This window comes from Condylura cristata, unplaced genomic scaffold, assembly GCF_000260355.1.
Source record: "Condylura cristata isolate star-nosed mole 26May11 unplaced genomic scaffold, ConCri1.0 scaffold00018, whole genome shotgun sequence".
NCBI classification, from domain to species: Eukaryota; Metazoa; Chordata; class Mammalia; order Eulipotyphla; family Talpidae; genus Condylura; species Condylura cristata.
The window spans coordinates 37,327,695-37,350,437 of record NW_004567119.1 but is presented as its reverse complement, the minus strand read 5'-3'; the positions used below and the strand labels follow the sequence as shown (position 1 = coordinate 37,350,437).

Sequence of the window (22,743 nt, the reverse complement as noted above, 5' to 3'; positions counted from 1 at the left end):
GAGAATACATATAAAACCACAATTTTATATTAATCATAGCTATGAAACACTGCCCTTGCCTCTTTTTTTGTTTCAGTACTAACTGCTACTTCTTTAAAAAGAAACCTATTGATAAAAAACAAACAAACAAACAAAAAAAACCACTTTTCGGCCCTCCCTGGTGGCGCAGCGGGTTAAAGCGCAGCACTAAGAAGCTAAAGCCACCTCCGCATGAGTTCAATTCCCGCCTGCCCGGGAGGTAAGGTAACCACATGGCGAGGCAGACCTCTCCTGACCCGCCCGCTGCTCCCCTCAGCAGTGAACTTTGTCAGTGCTGTCTGTTCTGCTCCCCACTCTGTCTCTGATGAAACCTCTCACCGCCCCTGAGCCTCTGGCCTGTACCCCAGTTCTGTATACACAAATAAATCTTAAAAAAAAAATTTTTTTTTTCACCAGAAAAGAAAGTTAACATAACGAAAACTACATTATCACTTGACATCTAAACTATGAGTTGACAAAAAATAAATAAATAAATAAATAAAAAATAACCCACCAGAAAGAATCCTTTAAAAATAATAGCAATGTGAAAGAATTTGACATTGTTGGTACTGGGAAAAGGAAACAGTAAGTTTAGGCTGACATTGGAATATAAAGACATAGCTGTCTCACAAATGGCAGTATTTCAAAGTTGAAAAAAAATGAAGAACATCAGTAAGCCTCTAGATACAATCACTGAATACCCAGAAAACAGAAAAAGGGGAGTGTTTTGAAACAGCCAAGTTAAAAATGATAATGGTACAGGCTATGATTCTATCAATGAATGACCCAAGATATTCAAGAATGTTCTATAGGATTTAATGGACATGATCCCAAGAAAATGAACAATGACTCAGGTTTTTGGCTTGAGGTCTAAGTAGAAAGTATTGGAAAGAATGAGAATAAAACAGATCTTATGTTAGAAAAAGTCAATAACTCAAATGTTCCCATTTTGAGTAGGTATTAAAAATCAATTATTAACTATGCAGTAGCTCATGGTTGATATTGAGGGAGAGCCAAATGGCTTAGGAAATCATGTAAATGGATGAGTTCCCCTTTTAAAAAAGTACATAGGTAGAAAAGAAAATTCCTTAGAATATTCTTCACAGAGTCTTAAAATATCTGGATTATGATAGTTTTCTCACTTTTCAATGCTTATCATTTTTATTTATTGCTATGGCTTCACCTTAGACCACAGGACTTAGGTCAAAACAATGAGAAAAGATAGCCTTAGAAGAATCTTTGTCTGTCCTAACCTTAAGGATAGACTTAAATATGTAATCATTAAGCTTTCTTTTTTCACTATGTTATTTGGAAGATAACTTGCCTTACACTAAGGAGTTCTTTATTCACAGTTTGTCTAACACATTTTTCTTGTTTAATTATAAACAGATATTAAATTATCTCAAATGAATTTATTATATCCATTGAACTGATGACTTTTTTCCCTTAACATGATCTATTGCTAGAATAGTTTGAACTTGGTGTTGATGTATTATTTTTAAAATATATTGCATTTTGTTAGTTTTTTTTTTTTAAAGATTTATTTATTTGTGCATACAGAACTGGGGTATAGGCCAGAGGCTCAGGGGCGGTGCGAGGCTTCACCAGAGACAGAGTAGGGAGCAGAACAGGCAGATCGACGAAGTACACTGCTGAGGGGAGCAGCGGGCGGGCCAGGAGAGGTCTGCCACGCCATGTGGTCACCCCCAGGGCAGGCGGGAATCGAACTCATGCAGAAGCAGCTTTAGATTCTCAGTGCTGTGCTTTAACCCGTTGCACCACCAGGGAGGGCCTCATTTTGCTAGTTTTTAAAGTAATTTTTTTCATGTTAATCATTACATCCTTCTCTACTTATTATTTCTCATACCACCCATTAATGAATTTTGTTTAGGGACTACATTAGACTCATATGATGAGTTGGGAGGTATCTTTCTTTTTTTGTTATCTGAAAAATATGTGCAAACTGAGAATTAAGTGCCTTTGAATGTCTATAATAAGCTGTTTACAAATATTATGTAAAATCCTCAGTTACTTTTCCTGGAAACAAATATAACACAGATTTGTTAGGCAAATGAGAAATAAGCACTTAATATTATTGATAATTACACAATTACTAGTGGTTGATATTCTTCTGAGATTTTCTTTTTTTTTTTAAATTGCAGCAACCCTATGGGATAGTTTCTCTTATTATCCTCATTTTATATATTGAAGAAGTCAACTTAGGGAGACTGAGAAACTACTCAGTTAATATATAATATGATGAAGACTGAGGAAAGTCTCACTGCAGAATCTACAAAATGAATCTATTTGATAAATTTATTATAAAAAGCACAAATTGCTGAATGTACACTATGTTTTCCTATGAACTAATTTGTTTATTTTCTACTTAGAAATTTATGGCAATAAATATAATCAAATTAACTTTGAAGTTTAATTTTATGTTACATGAGTCTCATAGCTTGTGGTATACTTTTATTTATATTTAGATAACTATATCATAACTATTATTCTACTGAGAATTTTCAATCTGTAGCCTTACTATTTTTTTTTAAAGATTTATTTATTTGTACATACAGAGCCAGGGTACAGGCCAGAGGCTCAGGGGCGGTGAGAGGCTTCACCAGAGACAGAGTGGGGAGCAGAACAGGCAGATCGACAAAGTACACTGCTGAGGGGAGCAGCGGGTGGGTCAGGAGAGGTCTGCCACACCATGTGGTCACCTCTGGGGCAGGCGGCAATCGAACTCATGTGAAAGTGGCTCTAGCTTCAGTGCAGTGCTTTAACCCGCTGCGCCACCAGGGAGGGCCCAGCCTTACTATTTTTTACCACCCTCTCTTGGTGATATAAGAAAAAAATGAGTAAGCTTGTATAAATCATGTCTATATGCATGATTTCTGATCAAAATATAGTATATAATTACAATTATATACTATATATATAATTACTTGGGAAAGTATAATGATTCATATATTCATTCAAATAATAGAGTAACAATTCAGATTTACTTTAAAGCATGCCTATAGTCCTTTTATTTGGGAGAAGATGATTTATTTAGAATATGAATGATAGAGCAACACAAAGTAACAGCTGCTAGGTTACTTTTTGCTTTCTAGTATTTAAATTTACAATTTAATTTTTAAGGTTTTTCATTTTAGCTTTTAAAATCATAGATTTATTTTAAAAAATATACATACTAAAGATGTGGTAGAAGCTCCAAATTTCAGGGTGAGTAGACAAGATTATTTAAGCAAGTGTAAATAAAAATCTTATTTTGTAACTATGATAACTATAATTAAGCTATTTAATACAGCTCCTTACACAGTACAGGGATTAGAACTATCAAAACCCTACTCAGTCAAAATCTGGGTATAATTTTGACTCTCAAAAGGCTTACCTACTAATAGAATGCTGTTGACTAGACTTTTTTTTTTAAGATTTATTTATTTATGCTTACAGAACTGGGGTACAGGCCAGAGATGTGAGGGGGTAAAAGAACTCACCAGAGACAGACTGGGGAACAGAACAGTCAGATCAGCTGAAATATACTGCTGAGGGGAGCAGCAGGGAGGTCAGGAGAGGTCTGCCACACCATGTGGGTCAGCTCCTGGCCCAGGGATCGAACTTGTTTTGCAGTGGCTTTGGAGAACTTCATAGTGCTGTGCATTAACTCGTTGTGCCACCAGTGAGAGCCCTGACTAGACTTTAACTGATAGTGTTAATGTTTGATTAACACATATTTTTCAGTGTAAGTGTTATTACATACTACATTCTTTTAATAAGTCAGTTGCAGAATTAAAAAAAAATCATAAAGATACATGTACAGCACTACACTGTATTTACAACACTACACTGCACTGTTTATACCATAAGTTTATTTATCTTCATTCTATAAGAAAATTCACATATATATAGATTCCTGCCTTTCATTCTGTACAAGGGTCAAGTGTACTTTTGAGAATATAAAGAACAGATGAGGTGATAAGGTTTAAAGCTAAAGCAATTATTATTTTTATTGCAAACCTTTCTTTTTTTATAACTACATAAGCAAATTAAAGTACTATTAGTAAAGGTATGTTTAAGTAATATATTTTTAACTAAATTTTCATTCTTAAATTGTAATAACTGTTATTACAAAATAGTTACCTACTTCTTCCTAATAAAACCTAGTGAATTAACTAAAATGACGAATTATAGTTTTCAAAATTCTGTGGGTTAATGTGATTACTAGGATTAGGATTGGGAAAGTAAGAACTAAATATGTGAGGTGCCTGGAATAAATATGCCTCATTTTCTATGTACTTTTTCTTTCTTGGGAAGGCTAAATCAAGATTATTCAGACATAGTCTTTGGGAAGTGTTGTAATCAAGGGGAAGAAGCCACATGGCCTTTCAGGGCTTCTGAAGTCATACACCATAATTTTTGGCATATTCTACTGGTTAAAGCAAGTCAAAAGACCAGCCCCTATTCAGTGGGTAAAGATTTAGATTTCACCTCCTCGTGGAATAAGCTGCAAAGACGCATAATATAGGGACACAGACAGAGACTGGATCCCTGGAGATCATTTATTGTAACAAGTTACCATATAAATTAAATGACAACTTGATACCATGCTTATTGAAAAGTAAAACCTATCATCTTTTCAAACTCATGCTAAAATATTAAAAAGTTTTATTGGCTTGAGAGTTTCATACATCACCCCAAAGTGTATTATATAGCATTTTAATGAAACTAAGGCGCTTTTACTTCTTTATAATATATAAAAAAAACCTCCTCGGAGATGCTGTAATCTCAGCCATAAAAGAACATTATTATAAGGAATTTCAGCAGATGCCCAAAAATGACAACACTGAGACAGACTATTAGGGTAGAATTTTTACATACTTAGTTCAATTTCAATGGGTGTATCAAAATAATGACAAAATAAGAATCAAGAAAAATATTTTCTTTAACTCATTTGTGTGAGAAACTGGACTATTTCAATGAGTTAGATATAGGTGTTGTAAACAAATTAACAGCTTGCTAAAGAAGAGAGAAAGAAATGTATTATATTTTAAATTATATTGTGTGACACATTCAAAATAAAAATTGCCTTCCCAAACAGCAGTGTCTTTAGATTTCTATTCAAAACCCATTATTGAATACCTAGTATGTTGCAGACATTATTTATTTAATCCTTACTGCAATTCTTAAGGGATGATACAGAGACAAAATATGTGTTATGGCTATTAAACAAGACAGGAAACTAGAACTTAGAGAACAGACCTCTCCTTTTAAATAATAAATGGTGAGTTCCAAATTTAAATTGAAAGTTTCAGGTGCTTATGCAATTAGTGCCTTCCTAAAAAGTTAAATGTAGCAAGTCATTATAAGGTACAAAGAAAAAATCTGCAAAAATACTCCTGGTAAATAATGATAATAAAAAGGCAGTTTTGCTACAAAGGTCTTTTAGATAAACAATTTGCAGATCTTGAATGCTAACTATGTATGTTGGAGAGCACAAAAGGAGTACTTTAGATGTATTTTTCTATTAAAGTTTTAAAATTTGTCTAAAAAGCTGCAGTAGTGTTATCTTTTCCCCAAACCACTAAACTACAACCAGAATTAAGAGTCCTTGCTTTAAGTAGTTTGATATACATTATTAGAAAGAATGTTCCCAATGGTAGCAAAACTAGATGATCAAAGAGCAAACTGAATAGCAACAATTTCATGATTTCCTTATTATTTAAAATTTTTTTACTCTTTAAATGTTTCATTTAAATACCATAAACTAACAGATAATAATTTTAAGATGTGTGAACACAATTTCTTTGGGAAATTAATCATGCTAGTACATTGTTAAGCCATTTAATTTTAATGACTTAAATCTTTAATATGGTAAAATAGAATAGAAAAACAAGTTGTTACATTTGAAAAAAGTAAAAATTACTGCCTGGATCAAAATTAGCTCCTACAGAAGCATATAAGAAAAAAGCAAAGTACTGTTTTTCTGTTCAATTTCCGAACATTTTAAAGTATAACCCCATGTTAATAGTTACTTTACAAGCAGTGTCATGAAAATTTTACGTTTTTTTTCTTGAATTGTTTTCAAAACCTAATCTCAAATAGTAATCTACTTAAATCACTTGAATACATCTTAATAGTACTCTAAAGGGTATGTTTATATATTTTAAATAATCTATAGCAAAATATTATTTATCACTGTGAGATATAAGTATAAATTAATACAGATTAATCATGGGAGACCTGTGTTTATATTTTACATAGGAACTATCACTTAAAAAAGTGGATTCACCCCCAAAACCTTATCACATAATATTTTTAAGTGAATAAATTCTTACAACAATTAAATAATAAAAAGGGGGTCCTTCTATAGAGTTACGAACATTTAAAGTTTCCACCAGCTTCAGACTCTTCAGTCTTACAATCACAATGGGAATTTGAGAGAAATTCAAAAGTACCTCATTTCAAACTTAACTTACCAGCAAATTTGATATGAAATTTGTTTTCAGGCTTTAATATCTGAACATACAAAGGACAGTTTGGTGCAAAGTCTTTTACAGCCCATGCTCTCAAAATTGTTTGGTGGTCCTAAAATAATAAAAATCAAGATATCATTAAATAAATTGAAAATGTGTATTATATTATATAAAGCAAACATCATCAAATAATCACAGTGCTAAATGATAACATTTACAGTTTAAAATTAAAGTTATAAAATAATTCAATGTGGGAATTTATATTTAAAGATACTTATCAAAGAGAGTAACAATAAATAATTCAATCCGTGTTGATTTAAGCACTTAGAAAATTAGCAAAGACTAAGGAGGGAGTCTCTTGATAAGCTTAAAAATAATTTTCCCAGAAAATACTAAATTGTCAAAAGTCTCCAAATATGTAACAAACTAAAAAGTTGTAATTTTTCCTGGGAAAAATGCAGACTTATTATGAGAATTTTACCATACATAGAAAATGACTATATTAATGATGCAAGCAAAGTATATATTTTGATTGCATACACACACACACACACTCACATATACATACACACATACATATAAAGATATGATATGTTAGATGTCGGAAAGATATACATATGTAAAGACATAGGGATAATATATATATAAAGATAGAAAGATTTGGATTTGTGTCTGTGTGTTTAAGAAAAGATCAATAACTATCAGATATGAAATCAAAGAAGAAAAAATTTTCTAAATCTAAGACTAATAGTTAAAATCATGCTTGACTTTAAATCTTAAACAGTATCACCACTTAAAATTACTATTTAATTAACTGTATAAATCAAAGCAAATTCAAGTAATGTTATATATTTAGTTAATACATTTTGAAAAGGAAATAATAACATATTTTAGGCACTGTCCAGAGTAGCCACTAGCAACAGGTAGCTGCTTAAATTTAAATGAACTAAATGAAGAATTCAATTCCTCTGTCACACTGTCACATTTCAAGTATTTAAAGCCAATTGGGAACTTCTCAAAGTTCTCTTAGTGAAGAAACTTCTATCACACGACAGTCTATTTGACAATGCTACTGGGGAAAGAAAATGTGTATTAAAAATACAGGGAGATATGTGGAATTGTTTGCATTTTAGAAGGGCAGAAAGAAGCTGTGATCCACGTTGGTAACTTTCAAAACTGATCAACAGTAGACCAGATTCCTGAAGGGACTATGTCTGTTTTCCAGACATTGAAAATATTCAAATAAGGTTTTTTTGTCAAATAATGAAATTTAAGACAGTATGTAGCATATAGGAAAGGTATAAGACACTTCGAGCAAAAGAAAATAAATTTCTCTTTAAATAGCTGTATTATACTTTATACACACATATTTTTTTTTTCAGAAGGAAATTTATTTCCTTGTGGGGTTTCAAATATATTAGAATATTAGACATCTGATAACTTTAATACAAAGGACAGTAGAAGAGAATATAAATACTGTCTAATTTTCACAATACTGACAGAAATAGACTGAAAAGTTAAGGTTGTGTATTGTAGTTCCAAGAGCTATCACTAAAAACATTCAAAAGGTACTTCCAAGAAGCGAGTAGGTAGTAACTCAAATTATAAAAAAAATAATAATTTAAAAACAGTAGAAAAATACAAGCAGGAACAAAAGTCAGCTGGTAAAATGAGAAAATTAGACTTATATCCAGCCATATTAAAAATTATATTAAATATCAGTGGGCTAAACATGTTCAAAGAGTAAGACTCAACTAGAAGCCATCTCGAAAAGATTCATTTTAAGTAGAGCACTACTCAGAATAAAAGTAGATATAAAGAAAAATATATAAATAATAACCCATTTAAAAATGGGTAGAATATCTAAATGAACACTACCAAAAAAAGATAGATGACAAATGAGCATGAGAAAGATCAATAACATGATATATCTTCATGATATATCAACAAAAATGTGATATCGCTACACATTTTACTAAGGTGACTAAAGTCCAAAACAGTGACAAAAGAAAATATTGGTGAGAAGGAAGTGCAACTTCCATTCACTGCTGGTGGCAATGCAAAATAGTAAGGTGACTTTAGAGGACAGCCTGAAGTTTCCTGCAAAATTAACATATCCTTACCATGTAGCCCAGCAGTGGTACTATTTGGCTCTTACCCAAGTAAACCCACTCAAAAACCTGAATTTGAATATATAAAAACTTGAATCATAATTGCAAAAACCTGTATGAATGTAACCCTGATACCCTTTATAGGTGATGAGATTAAAAAAACATTAAGTGGTATAGAAAGACAATAGACTATCATTCAGCAATAATAAAAAAATGAACTCTTGACACAATGGAAGGACAAAGAAAATTCAAATGCATAATACTAAATGAGAAGAGCCAGTTTCAAAATATTTTACTGTAGGATTCCAATTATATGAATCTGGAAAAAGGTAAAACTGAGAAGATCAAAAATATCAGTTGTTTTTAAGTCTTGATGGAATAGGGAGAAGAAAGGGATTGTCAGAGCAGTGATTCTATACTTATCAGAAATATCATACTAATTGTGTGTGATACTATAATTGTGGACACATATTCTACTTTTATAAAAACCTATAGAATGCACAATGTAAAGAGTGAACCCTAATATGAACAACTGTGTATCGATATTTTTTCATCAAATTGTTTCAAATGCAAGCATTAATGGGGGAACTGGAGAAGAGGTAAGATTATTCTCTATATGTTTTGCTCACTTTCTCGGTAAAAGAAAAATGACTCAAGAAAATAAAGTCCATTAAAAGACAAAATATGGGCCCTCCCTGGTGGCACAGCAGGTTAAAGCACTGCACTGAGAAGCTAAAGCCACTTCCACATGAGTTCGATTCCCGCCTGCCCCAGAGGTGACCACATGGCGCGGCAGACCTCTCCTGACCCGCCCGCTGCTTCCCTCAGCAGTGTACTTCGTCGATCTGCCTGTTCTGCTCCCCACTCTGTCTCTAGTGAAGCCTCTCACCTCCCCTGTGCCTCTGGCCTGTATCCCAGTTCTGTATACACAAATAGACAAATCTTAAAAAAAAAAAAAAAGACAAAATATGAAAGCATAAGATTTAGAATCACAGATCCTTGGTTCTAACATGACTTTCGAATTTATAAATTGTGTTATTAAACCTATCTAATTCTTAGGATATTCTAAGGATAAAAGATTTAATTATTTTTTGTAAAATGAATGTGGACAGCCTAATTCTTATTTGACCCTTGGCAACTCCCTGAAATGTTCTTTCTTTGCTTCTTTTTAAAGCACTATGTCTCTGGGTCCTTCTTATCCCCAACTGAACTCATCTTTCTGCTGTAATTCTTTCTTTTCTTAGAGGTTAAATATTAATAGATGCTAAATTCTTATCTATTTCATTACTCTTACACATACACTTAGTAGCTCTCAAGTTTTGTTCATTATACCTTCTAAATATCAATCTAATATATCCACTGTACTTCAAACTCATTACCACAGCTTGAACTGGAGTAGGATAACAACCCCCTGAATCAGACTTTCCATCTCATTTTATATATTTTATTTTTATTAATTCTGTGTTCTTACCAGACTTGTTATCCTTGTGAACTAAAATCTGATTCTTGTACTTGGCTGCTTAAAACCAACAATGACTTTCATTTCTCTTAACATAAAGTCAAACTTCTTAATATGAATTGCAAAACTCTTTATAACCATTTCCAAACTGCTTCTGCATCTCAGACTCTACTTCACTTATAATGCATTCTTCCCTCTTGAACATCTGACACAAAGTCATTTGTATAGAATGATTTGTCACTTATTTTATAGGAAACCCCTCCTTATTGAAGACCAAGCTAGTTGTTCCTATGAATATTAACGTGCAGAATGAAACTACTTAAATGAAGTTGGGAGGCTGAAAAGATTGCCCACATAGTTGCACATCATTAAGTCACAGGACCCAACAGGAGGTGATGCTGTTTTTCCCTCTAGTGGAACTCATTTGTGTCGTCAGAACCCACCTTCCAAGCTGCCCTTTCTCCTGTTGTTTGTTTTAAAATAAACTCCATTTGTTGCTGGAATACCTGATTGCTTTAGTGTGAGGTCAACATTTCCCCTGTATTATGTATCTGCTCTACCATCATCAACTCCACCTATTTTAAAAAGTTGGTTTTAATTAGACAAAATTATTAACCACTGGGTTGAATGGTCATAATTTTATTTTGCTAACACCAAGCACCTGTAACTAGACATTTCATGGATAAATATAAAAAACAACATTTACTTCATAGGGATATTATAAGCCTTAAATTAAATATGTAAAGAGCACCATGCACACAGAACACATCTATTAATAGTAAATACATCTATTTGGTGAATAAGTAGATGGGTTGAAAAACAACCTAAAGGCTCAAAAGCCTTATTCATGCATTGTACACTAACAAAGTAGAACAACCATCAATGATCCCAGGAGTAGGGAATTAAGTGTCTTTAAAATTTGAAGCATCTGGCCCTCCCTGGTGGCGCAGCGGGTTAAAGCACTGCACTGAGAAGCTAAAGCCACTTGCCCATGAGTTCGATTCCCGCCTGCCCCGGAGGTGACCACATGGCGTGGCAGACCTCTCCTGACCCGCCCGCTGCTCCCCTCAGCAGTGTACTTCGTCGATCTGCCTGTTCTGCTCCCCACTCTATCTCTGGTGAAGCCTCTCACTGCCCAGAGCCTCTGCCTCTAGCCTGTACCCCAGTTCTGTATGCATAAATAAATCTTTAAAAAAAAATTCGAAGCATCTAAAAATGATTTGTTGACATTCCAATGACTTAAAGAAAATAATTTTCCTATTTTTTTTACTGAAACTCAAATGAATCAGACATTATAGATGAAATTTTGCATTTGAATTATCTCCTTCGCCTCTCAGTCTCAACTATAAACTATAAACCAGAGAAGGTAAGTCATTTGGCTTGATCAAAAGTTACCTTCAACATTAATTTTATAAAGTATATCTGTAGCTCTTAGCAAATTATTTTTAATATTTTGCGTATATTTTATTGTTTTATATATTAAGCCTATCACACTAACATACCTACCAGACACTATTTTTCAAGATAATTTATAATATAAAATTGATTTATAAAATCAAAGTAATTAATACAAATGAATTTCTTCTGTATTCATAGGCATCTAAAGTAGTTACAACATTTTATAATAAAGAATAAAAGGTCTTGTAGTAAACTAGAGGAAAGAGTTCATAAGAACACTCAATATTTTATACATGATTCTTGCAAATATAATTCTTGCCTAAAGAAAAACTTACTCCCAGAAATCTCTACAAAGATTTTGCATTAGATTAGACTTGAAAGCACCTTGAGTGTATTTTCTATTCTGTTCACAATTATATTGTGAACAAATACCTTGGTGTCAAAGATACACACAAACACCGACACACACACATAGCCACACAAACGTATACATATATGTTCATATATGTGTATATATAAAATATAATATGTGTAAACAAATCAAACCAAAAACTATATATATGTAGCTATATATACTCTATATAGCTATAATTAGTTGACTATTTTAAAACTGATATAATGAAACAACTTAGTTACTGCAACTAAATTTAATCAATATCTTGGAGAAGTAGGCTTCAAATTTGATTTATATTTGTTTTATGAATACAGAAGTATCTCAGAAAAGTTCTTATGTAAAATACTTTGAAATAAAGTATATAAAGGAAAACCCAAATAGATAAGGAAACATTATAATATGTCCTATTTTAGACTAGCAAGCTAACAGAAAGTAGATACATAGGTCATACATAGTTTGCATCAAAAAACTACAGTTCTTCCCTATACCTAGAGACTCAACCATAATGAATCTTCCAGAGCAAACTACACTAATAAAAATTAAGGAAGCCTTAGTTTAGCATTTGGACCTTGGCATCAGAAGTCCTAGGAATGGTACCATAGCTTTATTTTCCTGTCAAGTTTAAACAGAAGAGATTTCATATCACATCTTGGAACCAAGCCATCATACCAGATTTCAGTTTTAAGTTTCTCTCCAATTATCTTTCAGAGATTGTAATCCTGTCTTGATTTCTGTCCTTGTATCTGAGTGTATGACACCTTATACATACACAATGGAAAGAAATCTGACTGCCTATCTGAATTTCTAGATATAGTATTTTTCTAGTATCTTAACAGAAATTTTGTGACTGAATAACAAATCAACTTTATGGCCAATTAAATACTTACTCCCCATTTTTCCTTGTTAGAGAATGAAAGCTTATTTTTTATTCCACTTCTCAAAGGTGAGATACTATATGATAGTTGGTGGTATGAGTTCTAGTCAATTGGCCCATTACTCCATCCCATAGCAGTGTTTCTGCTTATTTTAACCTTTTCAAAGTTCTGTAGGAATCTGACCTCTGTACCAAATCTAACTCCACATCTTTATCCTCTTGAATCTTCCCTGGCTTATATATCCTATTTAACAAAATTATAACTATGATATTTAAATTCTCACAAAACTCATTCACAAATGTCAAATGAATGATAATTAAAATGACTTACAAAAAGGTTGTGTTACCTTAAAAGTATATAGCTGAAGTCCAGTTGCAAGAATTTGTCATAGATATTTCTGGGAAACTTTAAAAGTGAGTTATATCGGCCCTCCCTGGTGGCACAGCGGGTTAAAGCATAGCACTGAGAAGCTAAAGCCACTTCCGCACGAGATTCCCGCCTGCCCCGGAGGTGACCACATGGTGTGGCAGACCTCTCCTGACCCACCCGCTGCTCCCCTCAGCAGTGAACTTCGTCAGTCCTGTCTGTTCTGCTCCCCACTCTGTCTCTGATGAAAACTCTCACCGCCCCTGAGCCTCTGGCCTGTACCCCAGTTCTGTATGAACAAATAAATAAATCTTTTTTTTAAAAAAAGGTGAGTTATATCATGATTACTGGGAATTTTTGAAAGTTGAAAATTCTATGATTTATACGTTGACAAAGACCTTTATAGCAATAATTTAAAAAAACACTGGGTTTAATAAAAAGCAAAAAAATCTGTAAAATTTCCCTAAAGAATGTAAGTTACATTTTATTAGAGAATTAGTGAAATGTTCACTCACTCTCCTATTAGGCTCACTCTTAAAGAATTGTGCAAATCTAAGTTTCCTTTATGACTCATTATAAAGCATAAGTACAGTAGTTTATAAGGCTTCCCTTTGCAATGGTGAAATAATTTGATTTAATCTACTGAACAAGACATTTGAATGTTCATGTAGCTGATCCTTTTCTGAGGTAAACTAGTGTTTATTTTGCTTCTTTAGTTGCTTCTTGGAAATAAAAATAAATATACAACAAAAACCCTCATTTGGTAAACCATCATTAAATATTGACTACAGAGAAGAGAGCAAGTGTGTGTGTGTGTGTATGAGAGAGAAATTTATTTCATATAACAATTCCGCAAGCAAATTCTTACTAGCTCCAAATTGTAGATTAATGAGCCAAGATTCAGGTTTGAATTTTATTTACTTTCAGGAGATTATGTTTAGTATCTTACAAACTTACACAACCTACTCTGTGTCAGAGGGAAAAAATGTACTAAAGTTAAACAGGCAAGGAATACTTTATATAAGACTGTTGCAATAGAGGAGAACATCAGGAAACAATTTCTCTGGAACTAAAGGCTAGAAAAGTTTTATGATTTGGAATGAGCTAGTGGAAAAGTACTGGAGGGGGGTAGGTTGACTAATTTGATAAGGACATCATTTGTTATTTGTTCCTTATGAAAATTAGTGTCCTACACTGGCAGAGGAAATGGGACATAGGAGCTCTTTTGTCTTTTATGATTACTAAAGAGAGAGCTCCAGATCCTTGAGGGAGGCATTCCTGGATTCTAAAACTGGTGTGCAGCTGGAAGAAGTTATTTTATGATTGAACAGTTTCCAAAGTAAATGTTTTAAGAAAAGGGAGGTCAGGGGCCTACAGTCAGTAGGAAACTGACAAGAAGTGAACTTTAAGGCCATCTTGTTTATCTAACTTCATCATGCTCAAAGACTAAATTGCAACACTCAGGAAAAAAAGTCTATTTTATACTATGCTGTTAGCTTTCCTCTTGAATGTCAAACACATTCATTTTACCCTGATTATGACATTCATTTTTTAACATATGGAACCACAGAGTAGAATACAAACAATCATTGAACACTTAGACAGCAATTCCCTATGTGACCCTTTCAGAAAGCATGAGAAAAATGCTGAACATTTGCAACTGCAAGAAAGGAAAAATTATTTTTACTCTCTACCTCTACATTGCATGACTTAAACCTCCCTCATCATAAAAGGCAGATTAACAAAAGAAAAACAGAAACAGGAGTTTAATGACATGTGTACCTCACTTATGCATGGTAGATAAACAGGGAAATTGAACAAAACTCCCCCAATAGAGCCTAAGGCACCACCTTAAGTATCATGTTTACAAAGACAAAAAAGAAAGGTATAGAGTAGGGGCACAGTTGTGGAAAGCTGTGAAGAAAAATGCAGTAAGGTTGTTAAGTGGATTTAAGCATGGTGTCTTCTTCACTGATGAAGAGTTTCTTTAGATTTTAAGTCATCCTTCACTTCTTGGTACAGGGAGAGAGAAAATTCCACAATTGTAGATTTCCCTGGAAAAGGTAGTCTTTTCTTAGAAGCATTTTTTGCTACCCACTTATTAAAGTATGTTTTGATTTAGACTTTGGCCATTACTGGTTTCTTATTAAATTATATCAGGATCAGAGAACATCCTCTGTTAGCTTACATACCATTAATTTTTCTGGCATTTCTTTTACTATCTAGATATGGTAAATCTCTGTGATGATGTCATATGACATTACAAAGTATGCATAGTCACAACTGTTAAGTGTTATGTTCCTATGTCAATTAGGTCTACTTAGTGAACGTGAGTTCAGTTTTTACATGCTTATTGATTTTCTACCTACTTTTCTATTACTTGTTAAGTGTGTTGAGATTTTTTAAAACTGCATATTTTTGCACTTTCTTTTAGCATAATCACTTTGTAGTTTATAAATGTTAAGCTTTCATTATAAGGTGCATATACAATTAGTGTTGTATTTTCTTGAAGAATTGGTACTGACCACAAAACATTTCTCTTTATCTAATCAACAATTTTAAAATCTTTACCTATTTAATATAGCCCCTTGAGCTATATTTATTAATATTTATGTTAAATTTGTCATATTCTGATTTTTAGCCTAATTGTATTTATTTTTTTTTTGCATGACCTCTAATGAATAGAGTGCCTCTGACTTCAGTCCAAAGATAACTCTTCACTACGTAAATGCAACCTCTATGTGATCATTCCAGTACTGAACTTTTATATTTATCCCTATACATTTACTACTCCAATTTTCTATCTTCAATCTTATTTTCTGATTTGAAAACCAAATATGTACATCCAGCCAACTGCTTAAATTTCTTTCTGGATGTCTACAGACACTTTACAATTATGTGCACCAAGAATTACTGATTTTCTTCCAAAAATCTGTTCCTCTTGAATCATTCCAAATGTTAATAAACATCAATGTACTATACAAAGTTCACATGACATAGATTTATCTTTAACTTTAAATTCTTACACTCACTATATTGGCAAGTTATGCCAGTTCTGATTTCAAACATATCCCAAACCAATATCTTTTTAATCATTTCCACTGCTATAAAATTAATCCATTAGTGCTCACCCATATTACTTTTCGTGAACTTGTAACTGGACATCTTTCTCTAGTGCATCACATATGCACAGTCATTTCTTGAATTAGCAACCAAAGTGTTCTTTTAAAATGTAGGACAGATCACATTAGATCTATTCAAAACCTTCTTTGATTTATCTCTCTTTTTGCATCCTGTTAGGAGCAGCAAGGAGAAAACAAGCTTAACCAACAATGTAATGCCTACAAATCTAGTTTAACGTCCAAGATAATCACTATAAAGTTGTATTTTTTCACCAATAAAACACAATTTAGCCACCTCCTCTGCCACTTTATAGCCAGAATCACCTTTCCTCCAGTTTCCAATAATACGCTCCTCACTTCTGTCTGAGACTTGATTGGAAACAGCTCCCTAATCTATATATTCATATATTTTTATAATCATAATATATTCTTGGCAACACTCTGTTACTGCTAAGTTTTATAAATAGGTCCTTTTCTATAATTTCTTTTCTTTTCTTTCTTTCTAATCTTTTAACAATTCTCTTTTAGTATTTGTATTTACACCAAAAATTTCTTCAAGTCAATGTACATGTCTTATGTCATATTCACCTTAAAACACTTCCACCCTCTTCCTACTAAACAATTAGGGTGCCATATAAGAAAAAGGAAGAGTATCAGCCTAGAAATGGCAATAAAAGTACAAAAGAACAAATTTGGAAATGGGAATTAAGGAAGAAGGAAACAAATACCATTTTTCACAAAGAAACAAAATATATTATCAATGATTTAATGAATTCGGAGTAAATATATTCTTTTAAGAGACAGACTAAAAATGGGAAGGAGTAGGTAAGATAGCTGATACCTGGAATCCTAGAAACATTATAATTTCAAACAGTAGAACTACCTTTCTTTATGAGGGTGTGACCTATTTGAACTCAAAGCTATTATCACCATGGGAAACAGTTTGGTACATAGGAACTGTTAGTATAACAGTTTGCTGCAGTGGGACTGACTTAGGTGGGATTCACACTCGGCCACTCTGGGAAACCTAATTAACAACTTTGAATCTTGGTTCTTTCATCTATAAAACAACTGTAGTGAGTATTAAATGACATACTGTGCACAAAATGCCTGACCATTTACTGAAAGTCAATTCTGCTTGGTTCATTTTTGTTTGTTTTATTAAACAGACTTGAAGAAGTGAGTTAAAATATGTACACCAAATGGCAGCAATTTTAAAGAAAACTACAACCCTATATAAACATGACTTTTGAAGAAAATTAGCATTACAATATCAGAAGATTTCAAATAGCTATTTTAAGAAAAGATTGAGCATTTTGTTTTAAAAGCACATATACTAAATTTTAGCCTTTTTGATTAAAGTTGATAAAGATCATCAAAACAATTTTTTACCTAAGTGAAACTATGCTTAATGAGGTTTTAAAAAAATGATTTCACCTATAATAAGAAATTTTTTTTCTAATATAATAGTTTATTTTTACATCATTTTATACTTTTTTTTAATCTCAATTGTAATCCCCGTGTGTTTTCCATTACCAAGTCACCCATGTGCCATCACAAGTCCGGTGCACTTCCCTCCCCCCACCATTTTTGATCCCATTCCCCACTACACCCCCCATAAAATGTCTCTGGTATATGGCTATTCATTATTTTTATTATTTTTTCGCCTGGTCCATTATATTCCTGCTATGAGCGAAACCATCCAGTATTTTTCTTTTCCAAGAGGAAAAAATTTTTACTAAGGATGCTGTTACAGTACATTCAAATTCATGATGGCCTTCTGGTTTTCTAACAATGAATACACAACATACAAAACTCTGTATGTAAAGACACTACCTTTGAAATATTACTAACTTCAAAGAATAATAATTTAGAATACTTATTTTTTTTATTTTGATGTCATTCACAACTCCTACTATCCCTCCAATCATAAGAAAAGTACATGAACTAATGCTAGATTTGGCAGTTTTTGCCTGATTATAAAATTGTTATTATAATAACCAAAGAAATCATTCATCTAACTTTGCAAATTCAGCAATAATAAATATGTATATTTCAGAAATAATGCTGCAATCAACATTAAAAAGCTTTAACTCATAAAAGAAAATAATATAATAGAACATTTTCATAATTTATAGAATGATTTAGAACAACACCCAAAAAAAAAATTTGGTTGTTTCTTTCACTAAGCCCGGGGAACAGAGGGATAAGGGAAGTTTCTTCTTTGATGCTACCATGAAATAATCATAAATAAGGAGGCACTTATGTTCATATTCACCTCCCAAACAGAAATTACTAGACAACTAAAATAGCTTGCCTTGGAAAGAGTTCATATATAATACTGGCTCTACAGAAAGATATAAACCAAACAAGAAAACCTAGATTATTTTTGAAAATATGTGTGTGTGTGTGTGTGTGTATTTATTTACTGCCAGGAAACAAAAGGGCAGAACACTCAACTTCCTGATAAAATTTAAATAACCATTGTAGGAGGAGAGAAGAGTGGGTGATGGTACTTGATGGCACTTGTTAAGACAACTTCTCTGTGGGAAATAATGTAGTATTGATTACAGCAGCAACTATACCAGGTCCTTCAATGACACCGTAACTAACATGGCAGAATGTTCTTCATCAAGCACTATTAGTATCCTCTGTACTAACCCTGGTGCAATATCTTTGCACGTTTTAATATTTCCTTTAACTGTATCATTGTTCCCACATATATGTAAATATATTTTAAAAAGATGATGGGCAACAAATATCCAGATATGGGCAGCCTAGGAATCCATGTTATACTTAAGTCCCTAACAGTCGCTGTCCAGGGACTGTAGATAGTTCTATGAGAGCAAATACGAAGGAGTTAAAAGACTGCAGTTTTTGCCAAAGGGGAGATAATTTACATTTAGTGTCACTCATGGAAACTTGTTTTCTCTCTTTACCCTTTATTTTTCATAGCTTTTAAATTTATTATGTGCCAAAATGGTAACATGTGGAAAATACTGACTTAGTCTCTTTACCCTTTTTGTAAATACCTCTAAATCCATTCCTTTCCTTCTTTATTCAAGATATGCTAAAGTATGACACCGACTTCCCTACCAGACTACCTTTTAATACTTTAAAGGATTTTCCTCCATTCTTGTCTTGCTTCCATGGTTTCTGAGAAGAAGAGGTAAATAATTCTTGTTGCTCCTTTATAGGAAGTGTTTTATTCTTCTGACATCACTATAGACTTCTTCCTTAACTTTTTTTTTTTTTTTTTAGCATCTCTCTCTACTTTATGTTCTCTGATCTTCCATGACCTGTGGTTTGGTATCAGACAATTTTGAAGATATTCTCACACACTGTCATTCTAAATATTCTATTCCTCTTCTACTATTTCTGTTATTCTCATGTAAAGAATGTTAGTTTTATGGTTGTCTCACAGTCTTGGACATTCAGTGTTCTCTTTGGGTTTCAGTTTTGGAGCTTTCTATTAAGGTATCAGTATAAGAAACAAATGGATATTTGTTTCTTTAATGGTGCCCATCAGAGTGATTCTCCATTTCTGCTATAATGTTATTATTCCTAGCATTTCTTTTTTATTCTTTCTTAGGGTTTCCATTGCTCTGCTTACATTGACCCTGTGTTCTTGCAAGCTATTTTTCATTTGTCCTCAGAGCATAAATTGCACTTTTTCAAATCTCTGCTCCAATAACCCCAACATCACTGCTACATTCATGTGTATGCTTGTTCTGTCACTTCAACTTCTATTCTTTACCTTTTGCAAACAAACCCTGTAAGTTGCTAGATATTAAGTATCAGATAAGGAAACAGATCTTTAGAAATGTGAGGTTTCTAAGGCTTTTGCTCAGGTTGCTCAGGCTTTTGCTTTATTGGCTTTCTGTGGCTCTCCCCTGTGGCTTGATCATAGGAGACACTTGAGAGTGTGGCTCAGGGTACACATACTTGATGGTAGCCACCTGGAATATGGTGTGGACATGTGTAAGGGCACACCAGAGACTGGAAGCTGCGCATATACAGGCAACGTCACAAAGGGCGGGAACAGAACAGAGTAGTAGAGAGGCCACAACAGAACACAGACAAAACCCAAAATGTAAAGATGCTTCTGGGGGCTATAAAACCTGTCAGCTGCCTGGACATCCAGTCACCCTGCCTGCCCTGCAGCTGGATGCCTCACTACAAATGGTGTACAAATTATTAAACACCTCCAAAAGTCACTGAGTGCTCCAGGACTCTCCTTTACTTGTCTGCCTGGATCCACAGAGAACCTTGCTGAGGCCACCATGGATAAGAATATGACAGTCCAAGGTTCACTATGTTTCAGTAACTAGGGGCTTCACAAATTATTTTTTGTTATTTTTTTGTCACCCTTTAGGTGGCAGAGAATGACTTAAGCTGACTGGAATTGAGTATTTTCCTTGCACAAGTTAGTTATGCTCTGATAATACAACAGCATGTCAGTTTCTGGTTAACTACTTTCCCTGAAGATAGGCCTTGTAAAGGACACAGTGCCCTGGTGTACTGCAAAATGGTTTCCCTTTTCTTCCTTCAGCAGAGCCAGAGGCAGTTTTTTTATGATATTTACTTTGGGAATGCTACAGTAAATTTCACAATTTTGTGGGCTCCCAGACGACCCAGGCCACTAGGAGTTTTTCATTTCAAATGGCCTCCAACCACTCAAAAATTACAGTTCACAGCTTCCTACCTCAGTATTGGCTCCCTCTGTGGTTTCTACTCATGAGCCTCTGCTCTGGTAAATTGCCATTCTCTGTGTTTGCTTGCCAGTCTCTCCAATCTTGGAGGCAACGGTTAGCCACCCTGTGTCCTTACCCCTCCTACAGACTCTGGAAGAATTGTTGATTTTTCAGTCTGTTCAGCTATTTACTTTCTTGTTGTGTGAGACTTTCAAACTCCTCAGCTGGGTAACCAAAACCACAAGTCCTGGGCTAGAATTTTAAGGAATACTTCCTTTTCCTTTATCTATGACCCCTTGCCAGTTTGCTCGATTTTTACAACTATAGTATGCCGTTTCACCAATTTTTTAAAAATAAAGAATACAACAACTTTTTGATTCTACTTGTTTAAAATTTAGCCTTCCTTGACACACCTTGTAGGTTTTCCTGAATCCATAGTATAATTCAGTCAGGTGTGAACAACAGAATAATTTAACTAGTGTGTATAATATAGAATACTTTAAGTAGATTTATGGGTGAAAATTGAATTTAAAAAAAACACACAGGTATCTAGAAAGTAGAGGCAGATCAACTTAAACAACATTTCACTGGCATCTTGAGGATTCATTGAAATAGGTATGAAGAGGGAACTGTTCTCTGCCTAAAATGGAAGGCTCATTCTTAGACTTAGGAACTTTTCCTAGAAAGGAATTTTTCCAAATTATATAATTAAAAATTATCAAATCTATGCTCAAACACAGTTCAATGAGACAAGGACTTCTCCAAGTTTCAAAACATTTAAGAGTAGCCTCCTATTCTGCTATATTTGCATTTCACACCGGCACTCATTTTAAAGGCTTAATTTTCTTACTCTGTTATTTACATCTATATACCAACAAATGTGACCTCATTACCATATCTTGATTATTTAATTTTAACTATTGTCTACTGGCTTCCTACTACGGAATGGAAGAGGGTACCTTTCTGGTCCAGGCTCCTACCCCCATTTTCTCTTCACCTCATTCTTTAAATATAGTTCAGGACTAATTTTGGTCAGCTCAATATTCAATGTTCACATAACTACTACTGTTATTAGTGGTGAATGCTCTAATTACATTTCTAATCTTGAATGAACAAGGTTTCTTTGGAGATAATAATGATCTCTTCTAACATTTGTTTATTTTTCAAACTACTCATAACCATTCATCACTAATTCAAAATTTGCCATCTTAGTTTGCTAGGGATGCCATAACAAAATACCACAGGCTGTGACTTGAACAGAAATGTATTTTGTCTTAGTTGTAGAGGCCAAAAGTCCAAAATCAAAGTGCCCTCAAGATACTGAATCTCCTTTATTTTCATTTCCTCCCTGACTTCAGTTAAATACATCTTCCTACAACTTGCTGACAATTGGCATTAAAAAAAATCATTAATATCTATAAATATCTTTCTTAAATGAAAATTTCCCCCAAAAAAGACTTCTAATTAGAAAACATTTTCCTTTAGAATTTTGAAACCATTGTCTCATTGTTTTCTGGATTCTAGTATTATTGTTGAGGACTCTAAATATATTCTAAACCTCCATCCTTAGTTTGGAAAGTTTTCCTTCTTTTTCCTCTCACTTTCCTTCATGGCATTTTAATGTCCTCTCCGTCTATATCCATCTATTATTTTTTATCTCTCTGACCAGTGGTATTTTTTCATTACCAGTGGTATTTTTTCATTTTCATTTCATAAGAGTAAGTAAGCCTTCCTGTGGAGTACATCATATAATTACAATATTCTCCCTCATCATTTTCTGGGCTCCTTTCCATGTATTATTACCATATAGATATTGTTTTTCCTAGCCAA

General features: G+C 33.4%; 1 protein-coding gene across 1 annotated transcript in view; it reads right to left on the bottom strand.

The window, feature by feature from the left end:
* Positions 1 to 22,743, bottom strand: part of KCNT2 (potassium channel, sodium activated subfamily T, member 2) — a 264,093-nt gene that overhangs the window by 91,781 nt on the left and 149,569 nt on the right. The window contains exon 13 of the mRNA XM_012726778.1: positions 6,498 to 6,606. Within this exon, the coding sequence (XP_012582232.1) occupies positions 6,498 to 6,606 (109 nt within the window). The remainder of the gene's footprint in view (positions 1 to 6,497; positions 6,607 to 22,743) is intronic.